This window comes from Typopeltis vanoorti, chromosome 20, assembly GCF_054136105.1.
Source record: "Typopeltis vanoorti isolate ZY-2024b chromosome 20, IOZ_Tvanoo_1.0, whole genome shotgun sequence".
In the NCBI taxonomy this organism is placed as follows: Eukaryota; Metazoa; Arthropoda; class Arachnida; order Uropygi; family Thelyphonidae; genus Typopeltis; species Typopeltis vanoorti.
The window spans coordinates 63,365,561-63,391,295 of record NC_143568.1 but is presented as its reverse complement, the minus strand read 5'-3'; the positions used below and the strand labels follow the sequence as shown (position 1 = coordinate 63,391,295).

The window sequence follows — 25,735 nt, the reverse complement described above, 5'->3', positions numbered from 1 at the left end:
CTTCTAATTATCTCTTTCAACATCTATCTCTAATCCAGAGTATTTAAGTAATAAGCTGTGACACCTTTCAACCACTTGTATATGGAAATATGACTTCTGCATTACTTCAGCCTTTATCACTTCTGGGTCTGGCTCCCACTGATGAGTCATCAATAAATGCCGAAACCGGTCTGGATAGTAGCCCTTATCATAATGCATAGCATTATACATGTTCATAAGGATATTTGCATTGCATTATGGGATACTAAGGCAGTCATTAGCCTCCATATACAAATAGCCCAGTCATGAAATTACTTCACGTGCAAACCTTGTTTGCACACTTGGATAAAGAATGAAACCAAGAATATAATTTCTTGGCATCTTTAATTTATATTACAACCAAATGAAAAAACTTTCAACACTTCTAACGACCAGTCACAGAACTTGGTGCTTTTAAAGAAATAATAATTTCTTGATCATCATTTTGCACTTACAATTTTGTTGACTAATTCCCAAATTGCTAGCCCATCCTCATATGTTCAGTATCCAGGTAGATACCTAACAGGGTGCACCATGGGAAGGTGAGAATTGGGCATTAGGTCAGAACCCCTGGTCGGTTTTCTGCATTCCTTTAAAGAGAGAAATTAGTCAAAACACTAAATTAGCTGTATACAAGACAATGTTCAAACCAATCTTAACTTATGGATCTGAGAGCTAAGTTAGAAATAAAACACTTGACCAAAGACTAGGGACCACAGATATGAGATTCTGAGAAAGATTAGGTGAGTGAGTAGATTGCATCAATGGCAATATCATATTAAAGATTAGGATATTAGGAAAGAACTTGACATTGTGAGCACCCAGGAATGTGTCAGCAGAGTTAATCTCAGGTGGTATGGTCACTTAAACCAAATGGGAGAAGAAAGATTAGCAAAACAAGTGTTCTTTGCCAGGTTTGCAGGAAAAAGATTCAGAGGAAGACCAAGATGTAGGCAGATTAATTCAGCAAAAAGTGACTTAGAAGATGGAAATATGAGATCTGATAATGTTTGACAGATAACGGATTTATTTGGAGGAAAATTGTTGATATGAAGTTAGTAATGATGTAAGTTTTTCATGTAGTACTATCATAATATCCTGTACACTTGTTGAGGATACATGTCAGGCATTTGATGATGATAATTTCTTTATGTGATGCTTTTGGATATGAGACATTCAGATGAGTTAATTCTGAATTATTGTGATGATTGCAAGCATTACAGAAATATAAATTAATTTTTCCCAACTATTCTTTCAGATTTTCCTGTTGTTCGTGTTGAAAGACCTGATTTGTTTGATGCCGTTTTTAATCTATGTGCATATCATCATCCAGAAAATATAACTCTTCCTCAAGGGTATGCTTTGTTTAAAATAAAATTTCTTATTGCAGATTACATTTGTTTGTCTTCTAATAAATGTTTCTAACTTAGATATAGTTATTTACAGGGCTTGGAAAATTATTCAAAATCCTACTTGTCATGAAAAAAAAACATAAATTACTCGCCCAAGATTCCCCCACATACCTACCTACCCACCCATTTTTTTTTTTTTTTTTTTAATATGTCAATAGGAGTTCCATTAGTGGGTGGTTCTGTATCACTGTCTGGAGAACATTTCCTTTGTGTGAGAAACCATTCCAAGAAGATTCTGGTAGAAAGGCTTATACGTTGGATATTCATAACTATTATTTTTGAGGAAATTACAATATATACTGAATATTAATTATAATAATGTTAATTAATACTTCTGATATTTTGGCAAAGTCAAATTGTCATCATCAGGGAACACAGAACAATATATGTGCATGTAAGCACTAATACTGGTAAATGAGGATGAAGAAAGGCAAAGGCAACCAAAGTTAGGTCTAGAGTCCTAAATAGAGGATCCCTTAATAACTAATATTTAAGGAATTGACAGCGTATACTGGAAATATAGATTAAATAAACTTTAATATACACTTTCCGATATTTCGGCGAACGTCACGTTGCCATCTTCTTGGGAACTTACTAAAAAGACACGTGCACACAAGTACTAATACAACAAATGAGACTGAGGCTAGGATGCTAGCGTTTTCCTAAAGTCCTGATGGTGTCCCCTGGCGGACTATATTGGTAGTTCTTGGCCTTTGGGCTGAAGTTCTTTTGATAAAAGTTTCCCAAATTTGGGGCAGTTTCATGCATCCAAATTTGTTGAGGTTTGGCATGTTCCTAAGGGCCGAGGCTGATTCCATGAATAGTCTTTCATACTTGAACTTGCTGCGGTGTATTACTGTGGCTTTCTTCCATCTTATTCTGTGGAGAGTATCCAGAGCGTGGTCTGCAAGCCCAGAGTGGCTGTACTGGTGAAATCGGATGTAATCCTTGTGTTCTGAGATTCTGATATTTGCTGTCCTGCCTGTTTGGCCAAAGTAGGACAGTTTACAGCTGCAAGGGACCTGGTATACACCAGGTAGGTCTAGGGGAAGTGGTTGGTCTTTGGTGGAGCGGATAAGGGATGCCAGTTTTCTATGTGGTCTGTAACAAGTGGTCAAGTCATGTTTTTTTAAGATTTTATTGATTTTTTCTGAGGTGCCTCTGATGTAGGGAATAGTGATGGATTTACAGTAATCTTTTTTGTGAAGGGGAGGGGGTGGTGGGTTGTGGATAACTGGGTTAAGTATTTTTTGGAGGGGGTAGCCGTTGGCTGAGAAAGTGTCACGGATGTGATTTAGTTCAGTGGTTAGGGCTTGATCAAGTTAGGACTTCCTCCCGATATCTCAGCCCTATTTCAGTTTACAATGAACTCAGGCTATTTCGTTTGGCAGGAAAAATTCTACAAACAGATAGAGGGGACAGCCATGGGTTCACCACTTTCCCCACCCTTGGCCAACTTTTTCATGGAGATGTTTGAAGAGAAAGCCTTAAACTCAGCCCCACAAAAACCTACCATATGGCTTCGCTATGTTGATGATGTTTTCGCTATTTGGCCACATGGCCCGGATTCACTCCTCTCCTTCCTAACACACTTGAACAACCAACACCCTAGAATCAAATTCACCCTGGAAAAAGAGGAAAACAATAACCTCCCCTTCCTAGACACACTAGTCACCCGCCAACCTGATGGAACCTTGGTTTTCTCAGTTTATAGAAAATCCACCCATACAGGCAGATACATTCACCAACAATCCCCCCCCCCACAACAATATGGAGTTATTAAAACATTATTCAACAGGGCAAAAATAATCTGTTCTAATGATCAAGCCCTAACCACTGAACTAAATCACATCCATGACACTTTCTCAGCCAACGGCTACCCCCTCCAAAAAATCCAAAAAATACTTAACCCAGTTATTCACAACCCACCACCCCCTCCCCTTCACAAAAAAGATTACTCTAAATCCATCACTATTCCCTACATCAGAGGCACCTCAGAAAAAATCAATAAAATCTTAAAAAAACATGACTTGACCACTTGTTACAGACCACATAGAAAACTGGCATCCCTTATCCGCTCCACCAAAGACCAACCACTTCCCCTAGACCTACCTGGTGTATACCAGGTCCCTTGCAGCTGTAAACTGTCCTACTTTGGCCAAACAGGCAGTACAGCAAATATCAGAATCTCAGAACACAAGGATTACATCCGATTTCACCAGTACAGCCACTCTGGGCTTGCAGACCACGCTCTGGATACTCGCCACAGAATAAGATGGAAGAAAGCCACAGTAATACACCGCAGCAAGTTCAAGTATGAAAGACTATTCATGGAATCAGCCTCGGCCCTTAGGAACATGCCAAACCTCAACAAATTTGGATGCATGAAACTGCCCCAAATTTGGGAAACTTTTATCAAAAGAACTTCAGCCCAAAGGCCAAGAACTACCAATATAGTCCGCCAGGGGGCACCATCAGGACTTTAGGAAAACGCTAGCGTCCTAGCCTCAGTCTCATTTGTTGTATTAGTACTTGTGTGCATGTGTCTTTTTAGTAAGTTCCCAAGAAGATGGCAACGTGATGTTCGCCGAAATATCGGAAAGTGTATATTAAAGTTTATTTAATCTATATTTCCAGTATACGCTGTCAATTCCTTAAATATTAGTTATTATGTCTAACCAGCGTATAAGCCTCTCAACAAGAAGAGGATCCCTTAGTAGTCTCGATTGGGATGTCTTGGATGTTGGGCTGAAGATCCGAGAATGAGTGCTTCCCAGATTTGGGACAGTTTCATGTCATTCTGTTAAACTCAACTTCCAAGCCTCAACAACCTCAGGAAAATACCATTGTGAATCTATCATCCCTCACCATGAAGCCATAATCAATTTTGGCACTTGGTCATGACCATAACTCTGCACTTGCTTTGAAAAATTCCTGCAGAAGAAATTATGATCCAAATGGAGTAAGGTATCTTCAGCTTTCCTATCCACATTGCTGACATCAGATTTGATGTAGCCGGTGTACTTGCACATGCAAAACCACCGAAAAGCAACCTCTAAGGAAAGAATATGAACTCTACTAAAAAGAGAGTATTAATTACAAAAGAAGACAGAGAATGCCACTTTGTTTTAAACCAACCAATACACACAGATTAGATCATTTTGCAGGCTCCTTAGAAAGGTCACCTCTTGGCCTTTGGAATCACTAATAAACCATATATTAGAATCCTCTCTGGATATATGGACTACCAAAAATCCACAAACAAAATGTGTGCCATTATACCCCATTGTCATTGGCATTGATGAAACCACTGTCCTGCTTATAGGAGGCCTGAAGCAGCTTGAAAAAGTACCAAGTTTGGTTTCTAGAGCAGGGTATCTTAAATAGGTGAAAAAATAAATTATTAAAAAATATAAAAAATGAATTGATTATTGAGAAAAAAGAAAAACTATCCTTAACCCACCCATGGTACCAAATATACTTTAGGTATGCGAATAACCTTATGTGGGCAGGAGCAACATAAAAAATAAAAAAATCAGCCAAAGTACTCTTACAGTATACTGGCAACACTCCTTCACACATTAAAAAAAAACAAAAAAACTCAGCCCACTTTAAAGCCAGCATAGAAAATCTCACACTCCAAAACACTGACATAATGGACAGTTTTGATGTCTCCTTTCTGTTCACTAATGTCTCACTTAAAGACACCTCAGACCTTATCCAAGCTATATTTCCTCTCAATATCTCTCAACCCTATTTCAGTTCACTATGAACTCTAAACATTTTTTTAGGAAGGAAAATTCTATAAATAGAAGGGACACCCATGGGTTCCCCCCCATCCCCACCAACTACTTCATGGAGATCTTTGAAGAGAGAGAACCTTAAACTCTGCCCCACATAAACCCACTGTTTGTGTTCTCCATTTGACCACATGGCCTGCATATACTACACGACATTTTTTTAACATATCTAAACAACCAACACCACAGGATCCATTTCACATTAGAAAAGTAAAACAACAACAGTCTTTCCCTTCCTAGAAACTCTGATTACAAACTGGCCTGATGGATCTCTTCATTCTCCATTTACAGAAAACTCACAGATACCGGAGACAGCTTCACCAACACCCCTCCCCTCTCTTCCAGCTATATGGGATTATCATGATCATCATGTTTTTTTCTTGATATGTATCCCCCTCCCAACAATATGGGATTACCATCAGTCTCCTAATATGTACCCCTAAGAGGTATTCAGGTTACTATGACAGCACTACGTGATTAAGTTTACATTATTATTAATCTCTTATCAGTAATTTTCCTTCAAATCAGTCTATTATTTGTGAGAACTCCAATATTGTTATATCTAACATTTCATGCTTCTAAGGCACTTCTAACTGAATCAATTCACCTAAATCTTGGTCTTTCTCTAGGTCTCTCTCCTGCCATTTGTATTAAACACCTGTTTTGCTAATCATTCCTCACCCATTCTATTTAAGTGGCTGTACCACCTCAGATTAGCAGTGCTGATCTGAGGTTCAAACTTTCTTACATACTGTTCTTTTCAATTTGACATCCATTTTTATCCTGCTTAGTAGTAAGTAATGGTCGCTTCCAATTTCCAAATCTCTGTACATTCTTGAATATAAGCAATATCAAGTTCCTTTCTAATATCTTCATTTTTAATATGATTCTGCCATTGATGCCATCGGTTCACTCTCCTAATCTTTGTGCTCTCTAATCTTTGATCAAGTGCTCTATTTTTAATCCCAGCTCTCAGATCCATAACTGTTTTGAACACTGTGAAAAATTATTATTATTAATAAACATTCATAATAATAAATAATTAATAATAATAAATGAACATTATTATTAGCTTTGTCCTTGGTGTTTTGGCTAATTTCTCTCTTATTCCATATTTATTTATTCAGCTGGCTACCCACTATACCAGCTTTGCTTATTCTGTTGTCTATTTCCAGACTTAATTGCCATCTTCACTAAAAACTGTGCCTAAATAGCTAATATATTTTATTTGTTCTATGGGAACTCCATGCACAATGCAGCTGAAGTTTTCTATGCTCCTGTCAGTTTTTATAGCTGATTTTCATGCCACATTTGTTACAACTGTTGTTCAATTTAGTTAGAGAATCCTGAAGACTTGCATTAGATGTGTTTAGGATTATAACATCATTTGCATAAAGCAAAGAGCTAAGTTTAACATCTCCAATTCTAATATCAGGCTCAATGCCACTTTCTTTCATAATGTGAGCCATATACATGATAAATAGAAGTGGAGATCATGTGCATCCTTGTCTTACCCCTGATTTTACATTAAACAACCTTCCTGTATTTCCTTCAATTCTAACTGCTGACTGACAACTTAAATATAGACTGTGCATTGCTCTGTATAATGTTCCATTTACCTGAAATAATTATAGTGGTTTTAAAGGCTTTTCTCTGGACAACTTGTTGTATGCCTTTTCCAGATCTAGAAAACTCAAGTACAGATCCTTGTCATATTCCCATGATTTCTCAACTATTTGTCTTGAAGTGAAAATCTGATCTTGACAACCTCTATTTGGCCTGAACCCAGCTTGTTCTCCAAGTTTCTCTTTCACAATCTTTCTCAACATCTTTTCAAGTATGTTTGCATAAATCTTACCTGGAACATTTAGTAAAGAAATTCCTCTGTAATTCTCATATTCAGCTCTATTCTCTTTATTTATAGATGAGAACTCTACTCCAGTCATCTGGGATTCTACCTTCTGACCAAGCCCTTTGAATTATGCAGTGTAGCCATTGTAAAACTTTTATACTTCATATGAAAGCATTTCTGGTCAAATATCATCTACTCCAGCTGCCTTTCCACATTTCAAGTTTTGGACTACTTTTTCTACCTCAAGTATTGATATGTACTCCTCTTGAAAAATTTCTAGTGTGATTTTATCACTGCTTGGTTTATTTAACAGTCTTTTAAAGTAATTACTCCAGACATCTAGGATATCCTTATCTTCAGTTTTTGTGTCGCCTTTATCATCTTTGATTCCTTTTACAGTACTCTTTCTTCCATTTCTAAGCTTTTTCAGTTACCACCTTCCTGATGTTTATTTTTTATATTCTTACCAAAGTTTTCCCATGACTTTTGTTTAACTACTTTTACACACAGCTTAGCTGTCTTATATTTTTCTCTCTATTCTTTTAGGGTAACTGCTGACTTATTTGCTAGGAACTTTTGGTATGCTTTCTTCTTTTAATTTTAACTTCTTATGTCCACCATGTTCTTATTTTTCTATCCTTGCAGAAAACTTCACCCCAAAGGTCCCTAGCTGAATTAATCAATGTCTTCTTCAGAGTTTGCCACTGACACTCCAAAGTTTGCTTCTTGTTTTCATTTTGTTTCATTTTTTTCTTCAACAATGCTTGTATAATTTAGTCTACAATTTACTTGTAAAAGCTGCTCGACTTTAATTCTTTTTAACCTTGTGTTAGCAAGGTGGCAGTGTCACAGTTATTTCTTTCTATATGTTTTGGGTCTGTGACACCCCACCTTACTAACGCTAGGTTAAAACTTTCTTACATACTGTTCTTTTCAATTCGACATCATTTTTATCCTGCTTAGTACTAAGTAATGGTCACTTCCAATTTCCAATCCTCTGTACACTCTTGTATCCTGAACCAGCATGTTGATACCATTATCAACAATGATGTAGTCAATGAGGCTTTTCTCATTTCTTGTGTCTTCTCTTCATGTGAACTTGTGCACATCTTTATGTTGAAACATGGTGTTAGTAATGACTAGTCCATATCCTGAGCAGAAGTCTAGTATATACTTGCATTATTATTAGCTTTGTCCTTTTCTCCAGATATTCCTATATTCCTGGTGGGGTTTATTTAATCTATAATCTTTTGTAGTTCTTGATAAAAAAAATAAAAAAAACTCTGATTGTTCTTCTTTTCCCTCTTCCTGGGGCATAAGTGCCTATTATTGTCAAATATCTTCTGTATATCTTTAGTCTTGTCTCTATGATTTTATCATAGAGACAAGACTTTATCATTTTATTCTATGCTGTAGCTGCATGTGTTCATGGGGTTGGTTTGCCTGCTTGCAGGAGGAAAACCCCCAGATAAACTGGGGAGAAAAACCCTGTAGTCCACTCCCAAGACTGGCTAACTTGGCTATGTGTGAGAAAGATCCTTAAGTTTCTATAGTTTCTTCGCAAATATTTGTATATGAACATTATGCCTGACTTTGCCCTTTCCTCTATCTTTACTCCACTATAAAGATACATATGTGAAAAAAAATGAAACGTGCATCATTTGTCACGTTCTAGTGGAATGCCTTGCATCAATAAACCATAAATCAACCAACAAACCAACCATTCATTCTAACCCATCACAATGCACTATTTAGGAATTTCGGGCCCCACTTTGATTGCCTTTTTTCATCCTCATTTACATAGTGTTAGTGCCTACGTACATATATGACATTGTTCTGTATTACCTGATGATTGCAGTTTGATTTGCCAAAATATTGGAAGTATTAATTAAATTTATTATTTTTCATATTCAGTATACATTATAATGTCCTCAAAAATAATAGTTATTCATTTCAAGAAGAAGTCAGTAAATATGAGAATAGGAAGAACAGTAAAAATGACATTTATTTATTTTTGTAAAGTATAATTTGTTACATTCATTTTATTACTAGAATGGCATTTTATATTATGCCTGTTTTGTGTTTTTTTGTGTTCCTTGTTCGTTCAGTATCCAAGTTTGGAATCCCCAATTCATCTTCAATCAATCTCACAGACAATTTTGGTTCGGGTTTTCTTTGATGAAATCACGCACTATTATTTATATATATTGTTTATGATATTTGTTTCTAATGAAACAAATATCATAAGCAGTTGACACAACACTAATGAAGGTTGCCGCTTTCGACAACAAAAAGATACGGCAGGTGGCACCACTAGTTTCTTCTATTTTCAAAATGTTCGGTTTCTTTTTGGACAGAGGGTGTACCTTGATCTATTTCTTCTATTTTGAGACCTGATAACCTGACTTCTCCAGATATCAAATATTGCTCCCATATTTGGGGTGGTGCACTAATCCTCTCTACCAGAAGAGGGCATTCTGACTAATTAATGATCCCTCTTTCACAAACCCACTTCAGTCCCTCTCTCACAGATGATCAGTTTCTGCCTTATGCCTCTTTTATAGATACTTTCATGCTCTGCTGAATTGGCCACTATTATTCCTCCACTCTCCTCCAAAATCATTAAAACAAGAGACACTGCTAACCAACACCTTTTTACAGTCTGTCTTGAAACTCACCCAACCAACTTCACTGCCTCCTCTTTCATTCCATCTACTTCTGTCCTTTGGAACAGTCTCCTCCACTCTAATTTCCCCAAATATTACAAGCCTCAGATGTTCAGGCAAAATGTTAACAGACTCTTCCTCTCTTCTATTCCTCTTGCCCATACATGGCACCAATGTGCTATTGGTCTTGTGGACTTTTGTATGTTGATCATTATATATATATATATATATATATATATATATATATATATATATATATATATATATATATATATATATATATATATATATATATATATACCGTATTTTTATGTGTATAAGACGATACTTTTTTGTAACATTTTTAAACCAAAAATTGGGGGTCGTCTTATAAATGGGGGTAACCAGTTGAGAGACCTGCAGTTGCTTTGTTGAAACTGCCAGTACTTTGTCTCCACTAACAGGTTTCCGCGAATCACTAGCCTTTATTAACTCTGTCGATTGGCATCATTAACGGCTGATTCTGAATAAACCAATCAGAACTCTGAGAGCATTCATGCATTTAATGTATTAACAATATTTTGAGCACTAGCCCATAAAAATGTCCAAAAATAAAAAACGATTGTCATATTCTTCAAAATTCCAGTTAAAAGTCATCAATTACGCAAAAGAACATGGAAATAAAGCTTCAGAGAGATAGTTTGGACCTCCTCCCACTGAGTGTATCATTAGACAATGGAGAAAACAGGAAGAACAACTACTGAAGATGCCAGAAAATAACAGGGCCTTAAGAGGAAAACCAGCAAAATGGCCAAACATGGAGCAGAGGCTTAAGACTTGGATTATGGAGCAGCACCAGAGTGGGATATAAGTGTCAACCAAGCTTATTCAATATGAGGCAAAATGGTGCTTCAACTTCATGAGGAGAGAAGGGTTGGCCATGAGAACAAGTTATCCCAGAAAATGCATCTTAGTGTGTACCTTTAAAATATGACCTAATTTGTAAATGTACTTTGAATATTTAAAAAAAAAAAATCAGCTGTGTTCTGTTTTATGTTTAAAATATTGATTTCTTAATTTTGGGTTTGAAAAAGTAGGGTTCGTCTTATACATGGTGGACGTCTTATACATGAAAAAATATGGTATATATGAAAATCCTAAAACACACCCCAACTCAATATCACCAGAATTGAAGATCGGTACTATCAACATAAGAAGCCTGAATGGCAAAGAAATGGAGCTAGCTGAGGAATTAGATAAGTACCAAATCAACATAATAGGGGCGACTGAAACAAAAAAGACCAAAACTGGTGAGATCTTTCTGAGCAATAAATACAAAATGCTATATTCAGGCAATGACAACAATCAAGGAAAGAAGGAGTAGCCATAGTATTCAACACTAAATATGAGGCTAATCTTCTTGAATGGCAGGCAGTCTCAAGTAGAGTGATGTGGGCAAATATGAGAATGGGGAACTGGACAATGAGACTTATTTGTGTCTATGGTCCCACAGAAGATTCTATTAAGGTTGAAGTGGAGGAATTTTTTGAGGCTTTAGAGAAAGCAACTGACACAATGAAAAAGGAAAAGTTGGTCCTTGTTGGAGATATAAATAGCAGAGTAGGAAATGATTGTCAGACATACAAATATATATTCGGAAAATTTGGAGAAAAGAGCAAAGCTAATATGGCAAATATCTGTTGGATTTCTGCTCAAGACATGGACTGCTGATTATTAACACAATGTTCCAACATAAAAATGTGCACAAATTCACATGGAAGGAAGAGGCAAGGAATAAGAAAAGTCTCATTGACTATGTGATTGTTGATAGTGATGTTTTGTCCCTGGTGCAGGACACCAGAGTGTACAGAGGATTTGAAATTGGAAGTGATCACTATTTAGTCTTGAGCAGGATAAAATTAAATTTCATATTGAAAAGGAATAACATATAAGAAAGTTTTAAAGCAAATAAACGTTGAGCAGCTCTCAGTTGTCAACTGCAGACTAAAATACACAAACATAATTGAAGAAAAAAATGAGAGTTTGAGAACAGGATCCAAACCTTGGAGATTCAGTGGCGAGCCCTGAAGAAAATGCTGATTGATTCAGCCAGCAAAGCATGGTAAGTTGTCTGTATGGATAGAAAAATCAGAATTCCCTGGTGGACACAGGAAGTTAAAGAGGTAGTGAAGGAAAAGAAGAAAGCGTATCAAAAGTTCTTGGCAAATAAGACAGCTTGTGCTCTTGGAGAATACAGAGACAAATGTAAGAAAGCTAAACACTGTGTAAAACTAGCTAAACAAAACTCATGGGAAGACTTTGGTAACATAGAAAATAAATATCAAGAAGGTGGCAAGATATTCTGGAGGTTGTTGAAGAAGCTTAGAAATAGAGGAAAAAGTGATGTAAAAGGAATTAGAGATGAAAAAGGTGATATGAAAACTGGAGAAAAAGATATTCTTGAAGTATGGAGTAATTACTTCGAAAAATTGCTAAATGAAACTAGCAGTGATGACAGTAGAGTGATAAAAAAAACACTGACCAGGCAAGCAATCAGGAATACATATCCATGCTTGAAGTAGAAAAAGCCATCAAAAATCTGAAATGTGGAAAGGCAGCTGGAGGTAGATGACATTTGACAAGAAATGCTCAAGTATGGGGAGTATAAAAGTTTTACAGTGTTTACACTGCATAGTTCAGAGGGCCTGGACAGAAGGACGAATTCCAGATGATTGGAGTAGAGATCTCATAGTACCCATATATAAAAACGGAAATAAAACTGATTGTGAGAATTACAGAGGTATTTCTCTACTGAGTGTTCCTGGTAAGATTTATGCCAGTATACTTGAGAAATGGTTGAGAAGGATTGTGGAAGAGAACCTTTGTTAGGAACAAGCTGGATTCAGGCAAAAGAGAGGCTGTCAGGATCAGATATTCACTTTACGACAGGTAGTTGAAATGTCATGGGAATATAACAAAGATCTGTATTTAATTTTTGTAGATCTGGAAAAAGCATATGACAAGGTGCCAAGAGAGAAGCTATTCAAAACGCTACAGTTGTATGGTGTCAGTGGATCATTATATCAAGCAATACTTTGTCTTTATTTCAGTTGTAAGTCAGCAGTTAGAATTGAAGGAAGTACAGGGTGATGGTTTAATGTTAAATCTGGTGTCAAAGATGTACATTATCACCTCTGTTATTCATTATCTATATTATGAAGGAAAGTGGTATTAAACCTGATATCAAAATTGGAGATGTTAATGTCAGCTCCTTGCTTTATGCGCATGATGTTATACTTCTAAATAAATCCACTACATGTCTACAAGATTCCTTGACTAAATTGAATAACTGTTGTGATAGATATGGTATGAAGGTCAGCAATAACAAGACAAAGATAATGAAAATAGGCAGAAGCATTTACAATGCAGCTGCATTGTGAATGGAGAATCTATAGAACAAGTAAAACATTTCAGCTCCTTAGGCATGATTTTTAGTGAAGATGGTAAATTAAATATGGAAATAGACAACAGAATTAACAAAGCTGTATGGTAGGAAGTCAACTGAATAAATTTATATGGAATAAGATAGAAATTAGTCAAAATACTAAATTAGCTGTATACAAGACAGTGTTCAAACCAATTTTAACTTATGGATCTGAGAGCTGGGTCAGTAGTAAAACAGTTGACCAAAGACTAGAGACCACAGATATGAGAGTCCTGAGAAAGATTAGAGGCATGAACAGATGGCATCAATGGCTGTATCATATTGAAAACGAGGATACTAGGAAAGAACTTGACATTGTCAGCATCCAGGAATGCGTTAGCAGAGCTAATCTCAGGTGGTATGGTCACTTAAACAGAATGGGCGAGGAAAGATTAGCCAAACAAGTATTCTCTGCCAGGTTGGCAGGAAAAAGACCCACAGGAAGACCAAGATATAGGTGGATTGATACGGTAAAAAGTGCCTTAGAACATAGATATATAAATATAAGATCTGACAATGTTGTAGCTTTGACAGGTAACAGATTGATTTGGCAGAAAAATTGTAGGTAGGAAGTTAGTAATGATGTAAATTTTTCATGTAGTGCTATCATATCCTGTACACCCCTTGAGAGTAAATGTCAGTAATTGGATGATGATTATGATATATATGAAAATATCAATGACATAATGAATTTTTTTTTAAAATAATGTTTGTTTTGATTCAAACTCAGTTTTCAAAATTTGATGGCTCATACAAATATAATTAAGTTCTAATTTAAATAGCAAGACTTCAGTAATAATCAAAGATAAAAATTACATCTGAAAAACGTCTTACTCGTAACATACAAAAAAGAAACACATCTACAAACTTTGTAAAATAATTGTGTTAACTTTTATTATTTGTGGTATATCTGAATTTTGGCACAGATATCCTACAGTAAACTGTGTTGGTAAGTATTGCTACAGTGCTACTTCAGAGGAACCTAAATTGTATCTATTTTAATATTGTGGGCTTCCCTTACACCCTGATCATTATTTTCATTCTGTTAGGCATACTCTGCACCACTTTGTGATAATATAAGATATATTTTATATTATCCTTCCTTCAGCATGACCACCATTCCATGTACCATGGTTTTGGTGCACTGATCTGACCTATACCATACATTACATTTTATCCCAAAGATGTTCTTTTGGGTTGAATATTGACTGTGCAAGCTAGCACATTGCTGTATTGAATGAGATAAAAGAATGAATGAGATATTTTATAAAACTACAATATACAAAGCATTACATTAATCCATAACTGTTGCATATTTATTGGCATTTATTCTTCCTTACACTGCATGTTAACGTGTTAGTCCATATAAAAGAGAAACATATCAGCCTAGTTGGCTAAGTGCAGTTTGTACCTGCCATTATTTGTGAATGTTTGTTTCTGTGTGGGAGATTATATTCATTTCCTGGTATGAGACCACCACTGTTTATTTGGAGACCATAAGTAGCTTTAAGTTTTAAAAGAGGTATACCGTGAGTAGACATATCGATACAAAATTAATGACGGAAAAAACTCGCGTACAAAGATTATTTAATAGTATAATTTTTACCTGTGTGTCACAGGCATCTTCAGTACATATCAAGCACAAATTAAACAATAACTGACAATTCCAAAAAGTGCCACCTAAGTAGCTGGTGTAAGATAACGTACTATCTCCCATAAAGGGGACAGACTCTGATATGAAACAAACATTCATAAATGATGGCAGATACAAACTGCACTTAGCCAACTAGGCTGATATGTTTCTCTTTTATATGGACTAACACTTTAACATGCAGTGTAAGGAAGATGTGAAACTCTGCTTCATTCTCCTAATTTAAACAGATCCGACGGCTTACGTCTGTCCCCTTTATGGGAGATAGTACTTTACAAATCAGCTAATCTTTCCTAACTTTTTATTGTATTTATTTTTTTTTTTTAAAGGAAATTTATTGACCTTTTTAGTTATCTTACACCAGCTACTTAGGTGGCGCTTTTTTGGAATTGTCAGTTATTGTTTAATGTGAGCTTAATGTGTACTGAAGATGCCTGTGACACACAGGCGAAAATTATACTATTAAATCTTTGTACGTGAGGTTTTTTCATTATTAATTTTGTATCCATAAGTAGCTTGGAATAAAAGTTCTATATTTGGTCTCTAGAGCATGGTTTTAGAATATGTAAAAATAAATGAAAAGACATATATAAAAATTAAGATTAAAAAAAAAAAAAACAGTCCATTAATAGTATTAATCTGCTGTAGGTTTCGAATAACTTCTCATAGGTCACAAATAATATAAAAGGCAAGCTCTGGGCCACTCCACCTCTGCCACCAGACTCCATAATGAATAATGGATGGTTGAATTTTTTTAATTTATGAAATTATGAAAATTAAATTTAAAAAAATTCTTTTCCTATCATCATCAAATTCCTGATATATACCCTCAACGGGTGTACAGGATATGATAGTACTACATGAAAAATTACATCATTAATAACTTCTTATCTACAATTTTCCTCCAAATCAGTCTGGTACCTGTCAAGACTCCAACATGAACTTGGCTTAGGTTCATATTACAGGTTTGTGTCCTCACATTTCAAGCCACAATAAAATGTTATTTGTTTTGTTTGAATGACATTATCTTTTACTATGATCATGAATGAATGGGCCACTGTCATGGCATCTTATAACATCTTTCAAAAGCTGTAAGTTTCTTCACTTGCCACTGGAAGTATGCTTCCACTTCTAAGGATATATCTGGTTGCTTTATGTAATAGTAGCCCATGTAAGACAACAGGATATGTATATTACATAGAATGCAATGCATTTAACATACAATTTATTTAATTCATTTATAACTAAATGAATTAATTACAAATAGTAATTTTAATACCTCAACTAAGATATGTTCAGCTTTCTAAATAAAATGTTTTTCATTTTTAATACAAATATAAGTTTCTTAAAAAAAAATGATCCAATCATGCAACTGCAAAACTGTCTGCTAGGTTGCTGTATGACAGAGCTAGTCAGATATCAGATGACCAGATATCTTTCAGCCACCTAATACAGTTCAATGGTCTACCAGATGATTTACATTAGAACTCATTATTTTATTGGTTGACATTACTTTGCAGAATTGATGTTTATATGAAAGTTTTATTTTCAAGTATTTTCAGTAAGATATTTGGTTTTGAGATAATTAGTTTTAATAGATGCCCAAGAATATAATTTAAAACTGCATTAGAGTACTGAAAAGGGCAAAATAAGACCATTTGATATTTTACTAGGGACATCCAGAAAGTAAGTTCCGTTTACAAATATTTTCACTGCAGTGCTGCGATTGCAACGGTGTGCACGCGTGCTGAGTTTGTTGATTCATTAGCAACGCTTTGGTGCCATTTTCAGACATTCTTGCAGTGCGTACGCTTCTTGGTGTGTGTGTTTATAATGTCTAAGAGAATCAAATCACCTGCTGCATGATATGAAAATGGGTCGTTGTCATCTGGTAGCATCCTCTAGCAAGAGGGTTGCAGCAGATGAGCAGCTCTTCTCCGTTTCTCTCGGTCTGTTGCCTCCGTCATTCTTAACCCTTTAACTGCTACGATTGAGTTAGCTCGAGTACTGAAAAAAATTGCAACCTTGCTACGATCGAGTTAGCTCGAGTACTGAAAAAAATTGCAACCTTGCTACGATCGAGTTAACTCGATTTGAACTTTCAATGTGTAATACTCATTTAATTTAGTTTGTGAAAGCATTTGAATTGAGCAGGCTTATAGTGCCATCTCTTAGGATTAGAAGGAACTAAATTTCAAGCTTCTGTCTGCTTTGTGGTGCTATTTTCGTAAAAAAATTGTGAGACCAGGCACAATACTATCAGAGCCGTCCTTGATAATAGGAGCCAGGCAATCACATGATGCAGTGATTCCAAGGTTAGTAAAAATGGCTTCGACAAGCAGACAGCAGCATTCTCTTACTGAGGTGGAATTAGTAGACGTATTAGAAACTTTTCCTTCCGATTTATCAGATTTCAGTGACAATGATGATATTTATTTTTTAGAAAATAGTGTTAGTGAAAGTTCAGATAACGAACCACCAGCACCAGTGCATCCGCAGAAAAGAAATCGTACTGACACTTCATTGTTTCAATGGCACGATACAAAGTTTCGTCCAACAGTTCACCAATTCAATAATGATAATTCAGGTATTTCAGCAATTATAGATGATGGTTCAACTGTTTTTGATTTTTTCAAAATATTTTTCCCCCTTCATATAATGCAACATATTGCTGACGAAACTAATAAATATTATGTATTTTTGACTCAGAAACTACTACCATCACCCCAATCTCTTTTGCAAAAATGGAAAAATACTACCCCAGAGGAATTATATATTTTTTTTGGCATCATAATGCTTATGGCTAGGGTAAAATAACTAACAATAGCAGAATATTGGTCCAAGGATCCCCTCATAGCTACTCCACAGTTGACAGATTCCTTTTACTACATGTCCAGGGACAGATTCCTTTAGTTTTACATATTTTACATTTCAATGACAATGAAACTCCTCTTCCAGGACAAAGACTACACAAACTACAACCAATTATCGATCATCTGAGTAAAACCTACAGTGAAGTTTTTCCTCTTTTCAAAATATATATATATTGATGGGAGCTTAGTGCTGTTCAAGGGCTGCCTCCAGTTCAAACAGTACATTGCCTTCGAAAAGACAGATTCGGGATCAAAGTTTTTGTGTTATGTGACTGTGAGACTGGATATGTGTTAGATTTTGTAGTGTACACAGGGGAAACTACAGACATTATTCTAGAATGTGAATTTGGGATTGCTGAGGCCATGGTGCAAATCCTAGTGGCAAAGTATTTGCAGAAAGGGCACACATTGTGGTTAGACAATTGATATTCTGGCCCTCTTCTGTACGACTGGCTATATAAAAATGGTACCAATGCATGTGGGGCTGTTAGGAAAAACAGGAAAGGGTTGCCAAAACTGAACAAAAAATTAGACGAAGGACAGGTAGAATCCAGACACACAGATAATATGATGGTGGTAAAATGGATTGATAAACGAGAAGTTTGTATGTTGACCACACTCCACACAGACTCTATGAAACAATCAGGGAGAGTTGACAGGACAACAAACACCAATAATGAAACCTGAATGTGTCGTGGATTCTAATAGGAATATGCTGTGGACAGGACAGCAGTGATAGTCAGTTCTCTTGAATGTGCGTGAAAGGCCTTCAAATGGTATAGAAAATTATTTTTCCATCTCTTGGATCTCACTGTTCTCAATTCACATATTTTGTGTAATGTACATACTGGTGAAAACACATGCTAATTTTCAATTGACTCTCATCAGGGAAATTTTTCAAAAGTTCCACATGCCTAGACCGACCACTACATCTGGACGACCATCACAGGGTAACGAACCCCTCAGACTGAGAGAAAGACATTTCCTAATACTTGTGCCACCCACACCCAAGAAAGCAAATCCCACTAGGCATTGTCATGTGTGTTCAAATACCACATTGGGGCAAAGAAAAAGAAAAGAGAGCTGGTATATGTGTGCCAAATGTGGCATAGCCTTATGTGTATACCCCTGCTTTCAAAATTTCCACACACTACTAAAATATTGAAGTATTTATGGGGAGGTGTTTCTCACTTGAAGTTGCGTGTGACATTATTTGACATGGAATAAACAAATTTCAAGATAAATTTTGGACATCCCTAACTTGAAAATAAAATTCCTATATAACAGTTTTGTTCAGTGACTTCAATTTATATAAGAAAACAGTGCAAAAATGTGTAATACATTATAGTAACTATTCATATTATTATAAAATATTTTACAATTGTGAAAATAACTTAGCAAGGAGGGTCATACTGGTTATTTAGTATCTCAGCAGTTAAAAAGGTTAAACCAGTTCCACAGTGTCATTGAACCACTCTCTAATTGGTCTTCCACGTCTTCTCTTCCACTCAACTTTCCCTTATAATATAGTTCTTGTCAGGTGTCCCGAAGAACCTCTCAGAAGATGTCCTGCAAATCTGGTCTTTCTTTGCATAATATTCTTGAGCAGTGTTCTTTCCATCCCAACTCTTCTTAAAACTTTTTGATTTGATATTTTCTCTATATAGCTAATCTTTTCCATCTTTCTATAACACCACATTTCCAATGCATTAATTCTTTCCATATCTCTCTTTCTGAGTGTCCATGACTCACTTCCATAACTTGCAATACTCCAAACTGTTGCTTTAACTATTCCAACTCTAACACCTATTTTAATATTCTTGTTTATTAAAATTCTCTTCATTTCCATAAATGCCAATTTAGCTTTGCCTATTCTATTTCTAATGTCCAACTCTGAAGTTGCTTTCTCTGAGATCCAGCTACCTAAATATTGAAATCTTTCCATTTCTTCTAAAATCTTTCCTCCACATCTTATCTTTACATTATCTCCTATTTTTTTGCCCATTATCTTGGTCTTCTTTGTGTTAATTTTTAGTCCATACTCTTTACAGGAGTTTTCAATTCTTTGAACAATTTGTTGTAATCCATTTTCACTTTCTACCATCACCACTACATCATCCACATATCTTAAGTTATTAATGATTCTTCCATTTATTTTTTATTCCTTCTTCTACATCCTCAAGTGCCTCTCTGAGTTCACTATAAATGTTAATGAAGCAAGAACAGGTGTGCACGATGATGAACGGAGTGTCATGTGATCCAGAATAAACGATGTGGAATGCTTACCAGGGGCGTTGTTTTGATTCATGATAACGCCCACCCACACACTTCCCGTGTAACATCTTCAACAACTTCTCGCCACCTTCAGCTGGGAACACTTCCACCATCCCTCATAATATAGTCCTGACTTCGCGGCAAGACTTTCACCTGTTCAAACATCTGAAATCTTTCCTTGGTGGGCGGTGATTTCAAGATGACGACGAGGTCAAAGAAGCAGTCAATATGTGGTTTGATTCACAGGCGGCAACCTTCTACGATGAAGGTATACAACTCATGGTGCTCCGTTATGATAAGTGCCTGAACAATGGCAGAAATTATCTAGAAAAGTAGTGAAAGATGTCTACTTTAATTTCCAATAAAGTTTTTTTTTGTAAGTATATTTTTTTTTTCTCTGACAGCCCATCGGAACTTACTTTCTGGACATCCCTTTTATATCAAATTGGAATAAAACTGTGCAAGAATATATTAAGCACACTTCAATTATGTAATGCATTTATATAATAATTTGCTACTAATGGAACTTTTCCATCTTCTCCTGTTAGATATCAACCCCCTAGTCTAGCTATTTCTGAATTATATTGGAAAGGATGGGTAATGCTGTTAATTATAGTAGCACATAATCCAGTTACCTTTGGTAAGTAAGCAGTCCTTTACTGTTCTCTTGAGGTTTACTTTCATGATTTATTTAAATGTTTTAAATAATCTTCATGCAGTGTATTACAAAGATTAGTCTCGTCCCAACTGTTTGCTGCCAAAATCCCTTTAGAATCAATTGTAGAAATGATATTCCATATATGTTTCATGTGATGTGAATAAGGATTCTCATGAGAAAATTTCAATGTTAGTGTATTTTCCTCTAAAATTTTAAACATGAAATTACATATGTATGGGGGGTGGGGTGACATAAACTGGTTAGTATTTAGATTGCATTATAACACAGTTTCTAATTTTGGAACTCTTATATATGTATAACATAAGGCTAAAGTCCACAATCTGGTCAGTTTGTGAAATGGCTGGCCACTTCACACCTTGGTTAGAGTGATTGGCTAAAGTCCAAAAATAAGGAGCATGCACATGTATTCTTATCATTACAGACTCTGGCCAGCCAATTCTAGTAATGCCAGAAAATTTTACTTTTTACTTGGCCAAAGTAAAAAGTTACCATTTTTTTTAAAATTTATTTACTAGTCCCCCCCGAGTGTTCCAGACTATGGCGCCCAATCCCCAGACTAATTTTTGGGTAATGCTGGTTCTCCTTGAATTCGAATACTCAAAAGGGGGGGGGGGGTTCCTCCTCCCTGGCGCCCAACCCTCGAGTTCTGGACTGGTAGGCCCCCCTTGGTGCCTGCACCACCCAACCCCCCTGAGTTGCGGACTGGTAGGCCAGTTCTTCTTGAATTCAGATGACTCGAATTTTGAAGACTCAAAAGGGGAGTTCCTCCCCCTCTCTGGTGCCCCCCCCCCGCCCCCGCCCCCGAGTTCCGGACTGGTATGCCGGTTCTCCTTGAATTCTGATGACTCGACACTCAGGGTATTATAATCATTTATATTATGGAGTAGATTCTATTTATTTATTTTTTTTTTAAGAACCTTATTTTGGAAAGAGCTTCATTTTCATTTTGTACAGTAAAAATTCTTTCATTTGTATTAAAATCCAGAACAATGATATTATCATTAATAATGATATTAACAGTTTAATTGCAAAGTTACCTGCTGTTGAGCTCTTTTTATAGGAAACTATACCTGTACTTATTACAATATGAAAATTTTGATGAACACTTTTAAAAGGGAACATTAGTTTCTCGAATATTTAGTTGAACTGAGTATAATCTTGTCCACCACTGACTGAGTGATTGGTTTTGATGCTTCTAAGAGATCTTTCTTATTTCCATACTGACTCCAACTTTGCATACTACTCTCTAATAAGAGAAAACTCATTTGTAGCAAACATTTTTTGAAGCAGTCGGTGATCTATTTCCAGTGTTATGTAGTGTCTTAATAAAAGGTGTAATTAAGACACTACATAACAGGGCTAAACTAATCTGTTCAAATGACAATGCCCTAACCACTGAACTAAATCACATCCTTAACACGTTCTCAGCCAACGACTATAATCCCCAAAAAATACTAAAACCAGTAAACCATAACCCGCCTTCCCCCCCCCCCCCCCCCTTCACAATAAAGAGTACTCTAAATCAATCACTATTCCCTACATCCAGGGCACCTCTGAAAAAATAACCAAAATCCTAAAAAAATGTGACCTCATCTCTTGTTACAAACCATACAGAAAATTGGCATCCCTTATCTGTTCCACAAAAGACCAACCACTTCCCCTAGACCTACCTGGTAATTACCAGGTCCCTTGCAGCTGTAAGCTGGCCTATTTTGGCCAAACGGGTGGGACAGCGAATATCAGAATTTCAGAACACAAGGGCTACATCCAGTTTCACCAGTACAGCCACTCTGGGCTTGCAGACCATGCTCTGGATACTCGCCACAGAATATGTTGGAAGAAAGCCACGGTAATACATTGCAGCAAGTTTAAATTTGAAAAACTTTTCATAGAATCAGCCTCAGCCCTAAAAAAACATGCCAAACCTCAACAAATTTGGATGCATGAGACTGCCCCAAATTTGGGAGACGTACATCATGAGAACATTAGCCCAACGGCCAAGAATACCTAATATAGCCCTCTAGGGGGCACCATCAGGACTTTAGAAAAAGCAGTAGTCCTCTCTTCGACCTCATCTGCTGCTTTAGTGCCTGCGTGCACGTGTTTTAATCTTAAGTTCCCATGAAGATGACAACGTGACGTTGCTGAAATATAGGAAGTAAAGGGTGTCCCAAAATTCAATCAAGATTTAAATTTAGCGCCATTTGTGCGGTAAAGTGTTGCCAATGAGAAAAAAAAGACAACGTGACAGCTGACAGTTCAGGGTTATTAAAAATGGAGTGCTACACGAAACAACAACGCATTTTCATTGTTGAGCAATATTTTAAAAATAATGAAGGTTTGGCAGCTACAGTTCGCAATTTTCGTACAAAATATGGTCGGAATAGTGATTTAACTTCATCAACTGTGAAAAGATTAATTAAAAAATTCAAGGAAACTGGATCAATTAGTGATCTTATAGACTCTGGCCGTCCTTCAACAAGTCGTTCAACAGAAAACATCAAAGCAGTTCGTGAGAGTGTTGCTGAGAGTCCAGGAACATCAATTGGGCATTTTGAGAAGCTCTCTACAGCGTATTCTCACGAAAGATTTGAAGGAACGAAAGACCCCCCCCCCCCCATATACTTTTGATATCTGTCAGCCAGCCATTCTCTTATCTAAACTTATAGTTTATAGTCCAATCCCATATTCTGTAACTTATGCAACAGCCTTCCATGCTATATCCTGTCAGAAGGTCTTAGCAAATTCAAAATTATCATGGTGTTCCCATTTCTGTATGTGAGCTCATACCAACTTTCTTTCCAAGATCTTCACTACCACTCCAGAGATACTGATAGGTCGATAGATAAACACATCAATCTTTGTGCCACTCTGGTGCAACGTGATTATCATGTATTGTTTTTACTTCTCTGGAATCTTCCCTTTTCTGAATCCTAAATTATACAGCCAGGTTAATTAAGCATCCATTTCAGCTAAACACTCTGTTAGCATCTGCAGATACCCCATCAATCATTATTGCTGAATTCTTGTTCAGTTTATTCAACAGCTCGCTCTAGTACCACCTCCCTGTACACCTGAGTTTCTTCATCTAGTGTAGCAGTAGCATTGAGCTCTATATTGAATATACTGAGTTGAGAGAGCTGATAGTAAAATAGGCATTCATTATTGAACAATGTTTTCTAGATCTGCCACTGCATATTTCAAATGTGTTTGCATTGTAAGCAAACGGCATGTATCTCTCCTGTTGAATTCTTCCCGTCATTTATATGCAGATTGAATAACAATGTACCAAAGGCTGCTTCCTGGAGTAGACCCACTATGCACCTAAAATCTTGGGCTCATCCCCCCCCCCCCCTGCTCAGTTCAAACTCACATTCCTTATTATCCACGTTCTTGAAGGGTCAACTATATTATGAAAATCTAATTAAAATCTAAATAAATAATACATAAAAATATATTTTGTGAAATTTATCTTGCACTGCATTTAATTTTCATATATCAATATCAACGCAATATTGTTTCAGTTTTCTTACGATGAATTGTCTGTGAAGCATCACAAACAGCATCCCAGAGATCATTATTATTACCCCAAGATCTCATGGAGTCAAAGACTCATCTGGATGAGTCTTTGAAGGAAGATACATTGAAGGAAGGCCATGAACTATAACTGTAGTGGTTAACTGATATTTCTCCAATTATTTGCTCACCCAATAGGAGTGCTACCAGAAATCAGCTATTACCTGACCTCATGGTGACTCAGCTACAGGTGCATTGTTATCTACTTCCACTGTGTGCAGAAAGCTTCATGAATGTGATCTGTATGCTACAGGATCAGTAATCTGTTTGCCCCTATCCCCACACCATAGGAGAGAATGGTTGCAATTGGCAACCAGGGTTTGCCTCAACTGGACCTAAGAGTATTGTGGGTTGATATTGTTTACAGACAAATCCAGATTTGCTCTACAATCATGCTTTCATCTGGAAAGAACCAAGGACACATTATCACCCTCTAATACCTGTGAAAGGGACACTTATGGCAGAGGTATTGTTGATGGTTTGGGGAGGCATCTCATTGACTTCATTCATTAACCTGTGTGCTTCCTACTGGAACCATGATTGCTGCAACTTATAGATGAGGTCTTGAATCCCTATGTTCATCTGTATGCAGGTGCAATTAGGGGAGATATTTAACCTTCAAGATGACAGCGCTCATCCTCATCAAGCAAAGCTCATGGATCAATATCTTCAAGAAGAGACTATTGTACATAAGGACTCACTAGCTAAATCTTCCAACCTTAATCCTATTGAGCATGGCATGTTTATGATGCTCTAGGTTGACATGTTGTTGCTCTCAACCCTCCCCTCCCCCCCCCTCTACAAAGGGGAAATTTAGAAAATAGCTTTGTAAGAGCAATGTTTTTACTAACTGATCTCCTTGACACCTTTAAAAACATGAAACATCATTGTGAGCACTGTATTGCTGTGAGGGATGACGACATTCCTTATTGAGGCACTGATAATCTCAGTTTGACCATTCTCTTCATGTACCCATTTGTTACTAAATAAACTATCGATTTACAATTCTTGTGGGTGTTTCTTTCACATCTCATATCCTACTGGTTTTCACCATATTATATAAAAATTCATCATGCAGTTTTTGAGTTGTGATTTTTCTATTTGTGTCTTAATTTATGGTAACTACTGTATTTACCTACTGCGCCACATTGCTATCTTCCCAGAAACTAGGAACAACAAATTCTCTTAATAGCTTTCAGATAAAATGGATGTAGCAAAAACTCAAACCCCTTAAAAAAACAGCAAGTGCTCATGTCCTCATCCTCTCAACTTATATCATAGCATAACAGATTATTTCTCTCTTAACATGTCATATGATTAAAATAGTCTGCAAATCAATGGCAGTGTTTCTGTTCATTTGAGGCAGATTAAAGCCTTTAGGGCTCTCTCTCTTCCTCCCCTCCCCTCCCTTTTCCAGGCTTTTTACTGAATCTCATGTCAGCATGGCACCCTGTATTTTGGTGAGAAAGAA

The 25,735-nt window shown here is 36.4% G+C and overlaps 1 protein-coding gene across 4 annotated transcripts in view; it reads left to right on the top strand.

Moving 5' to 3' along the window:
* Positions 1-25,735, top strand: part of IntS1 (integrator complex subunit 1) — a 664,867-nt gene that overhangs the window by 173,599 nt on the left and 465,533 nt on the right. For all 4 annotated transcript variants that reach the window (XM_090410538.1, XM_090410537.1, XM_090410536.1 and 1 more), the window contains exons 17-18: positions 1,277-1,373; positions 20,558-20,649. In XM_090410538.1, the coding sequence (XP_090266664.1) occupies positions 1,277-1,373; positions 20,558-20,649 (189 nt within the window). The remainder of the gene's footprint in view (positions 1-1,276; positions 1,374-20,557; positions 20,650-25,735) is intronic.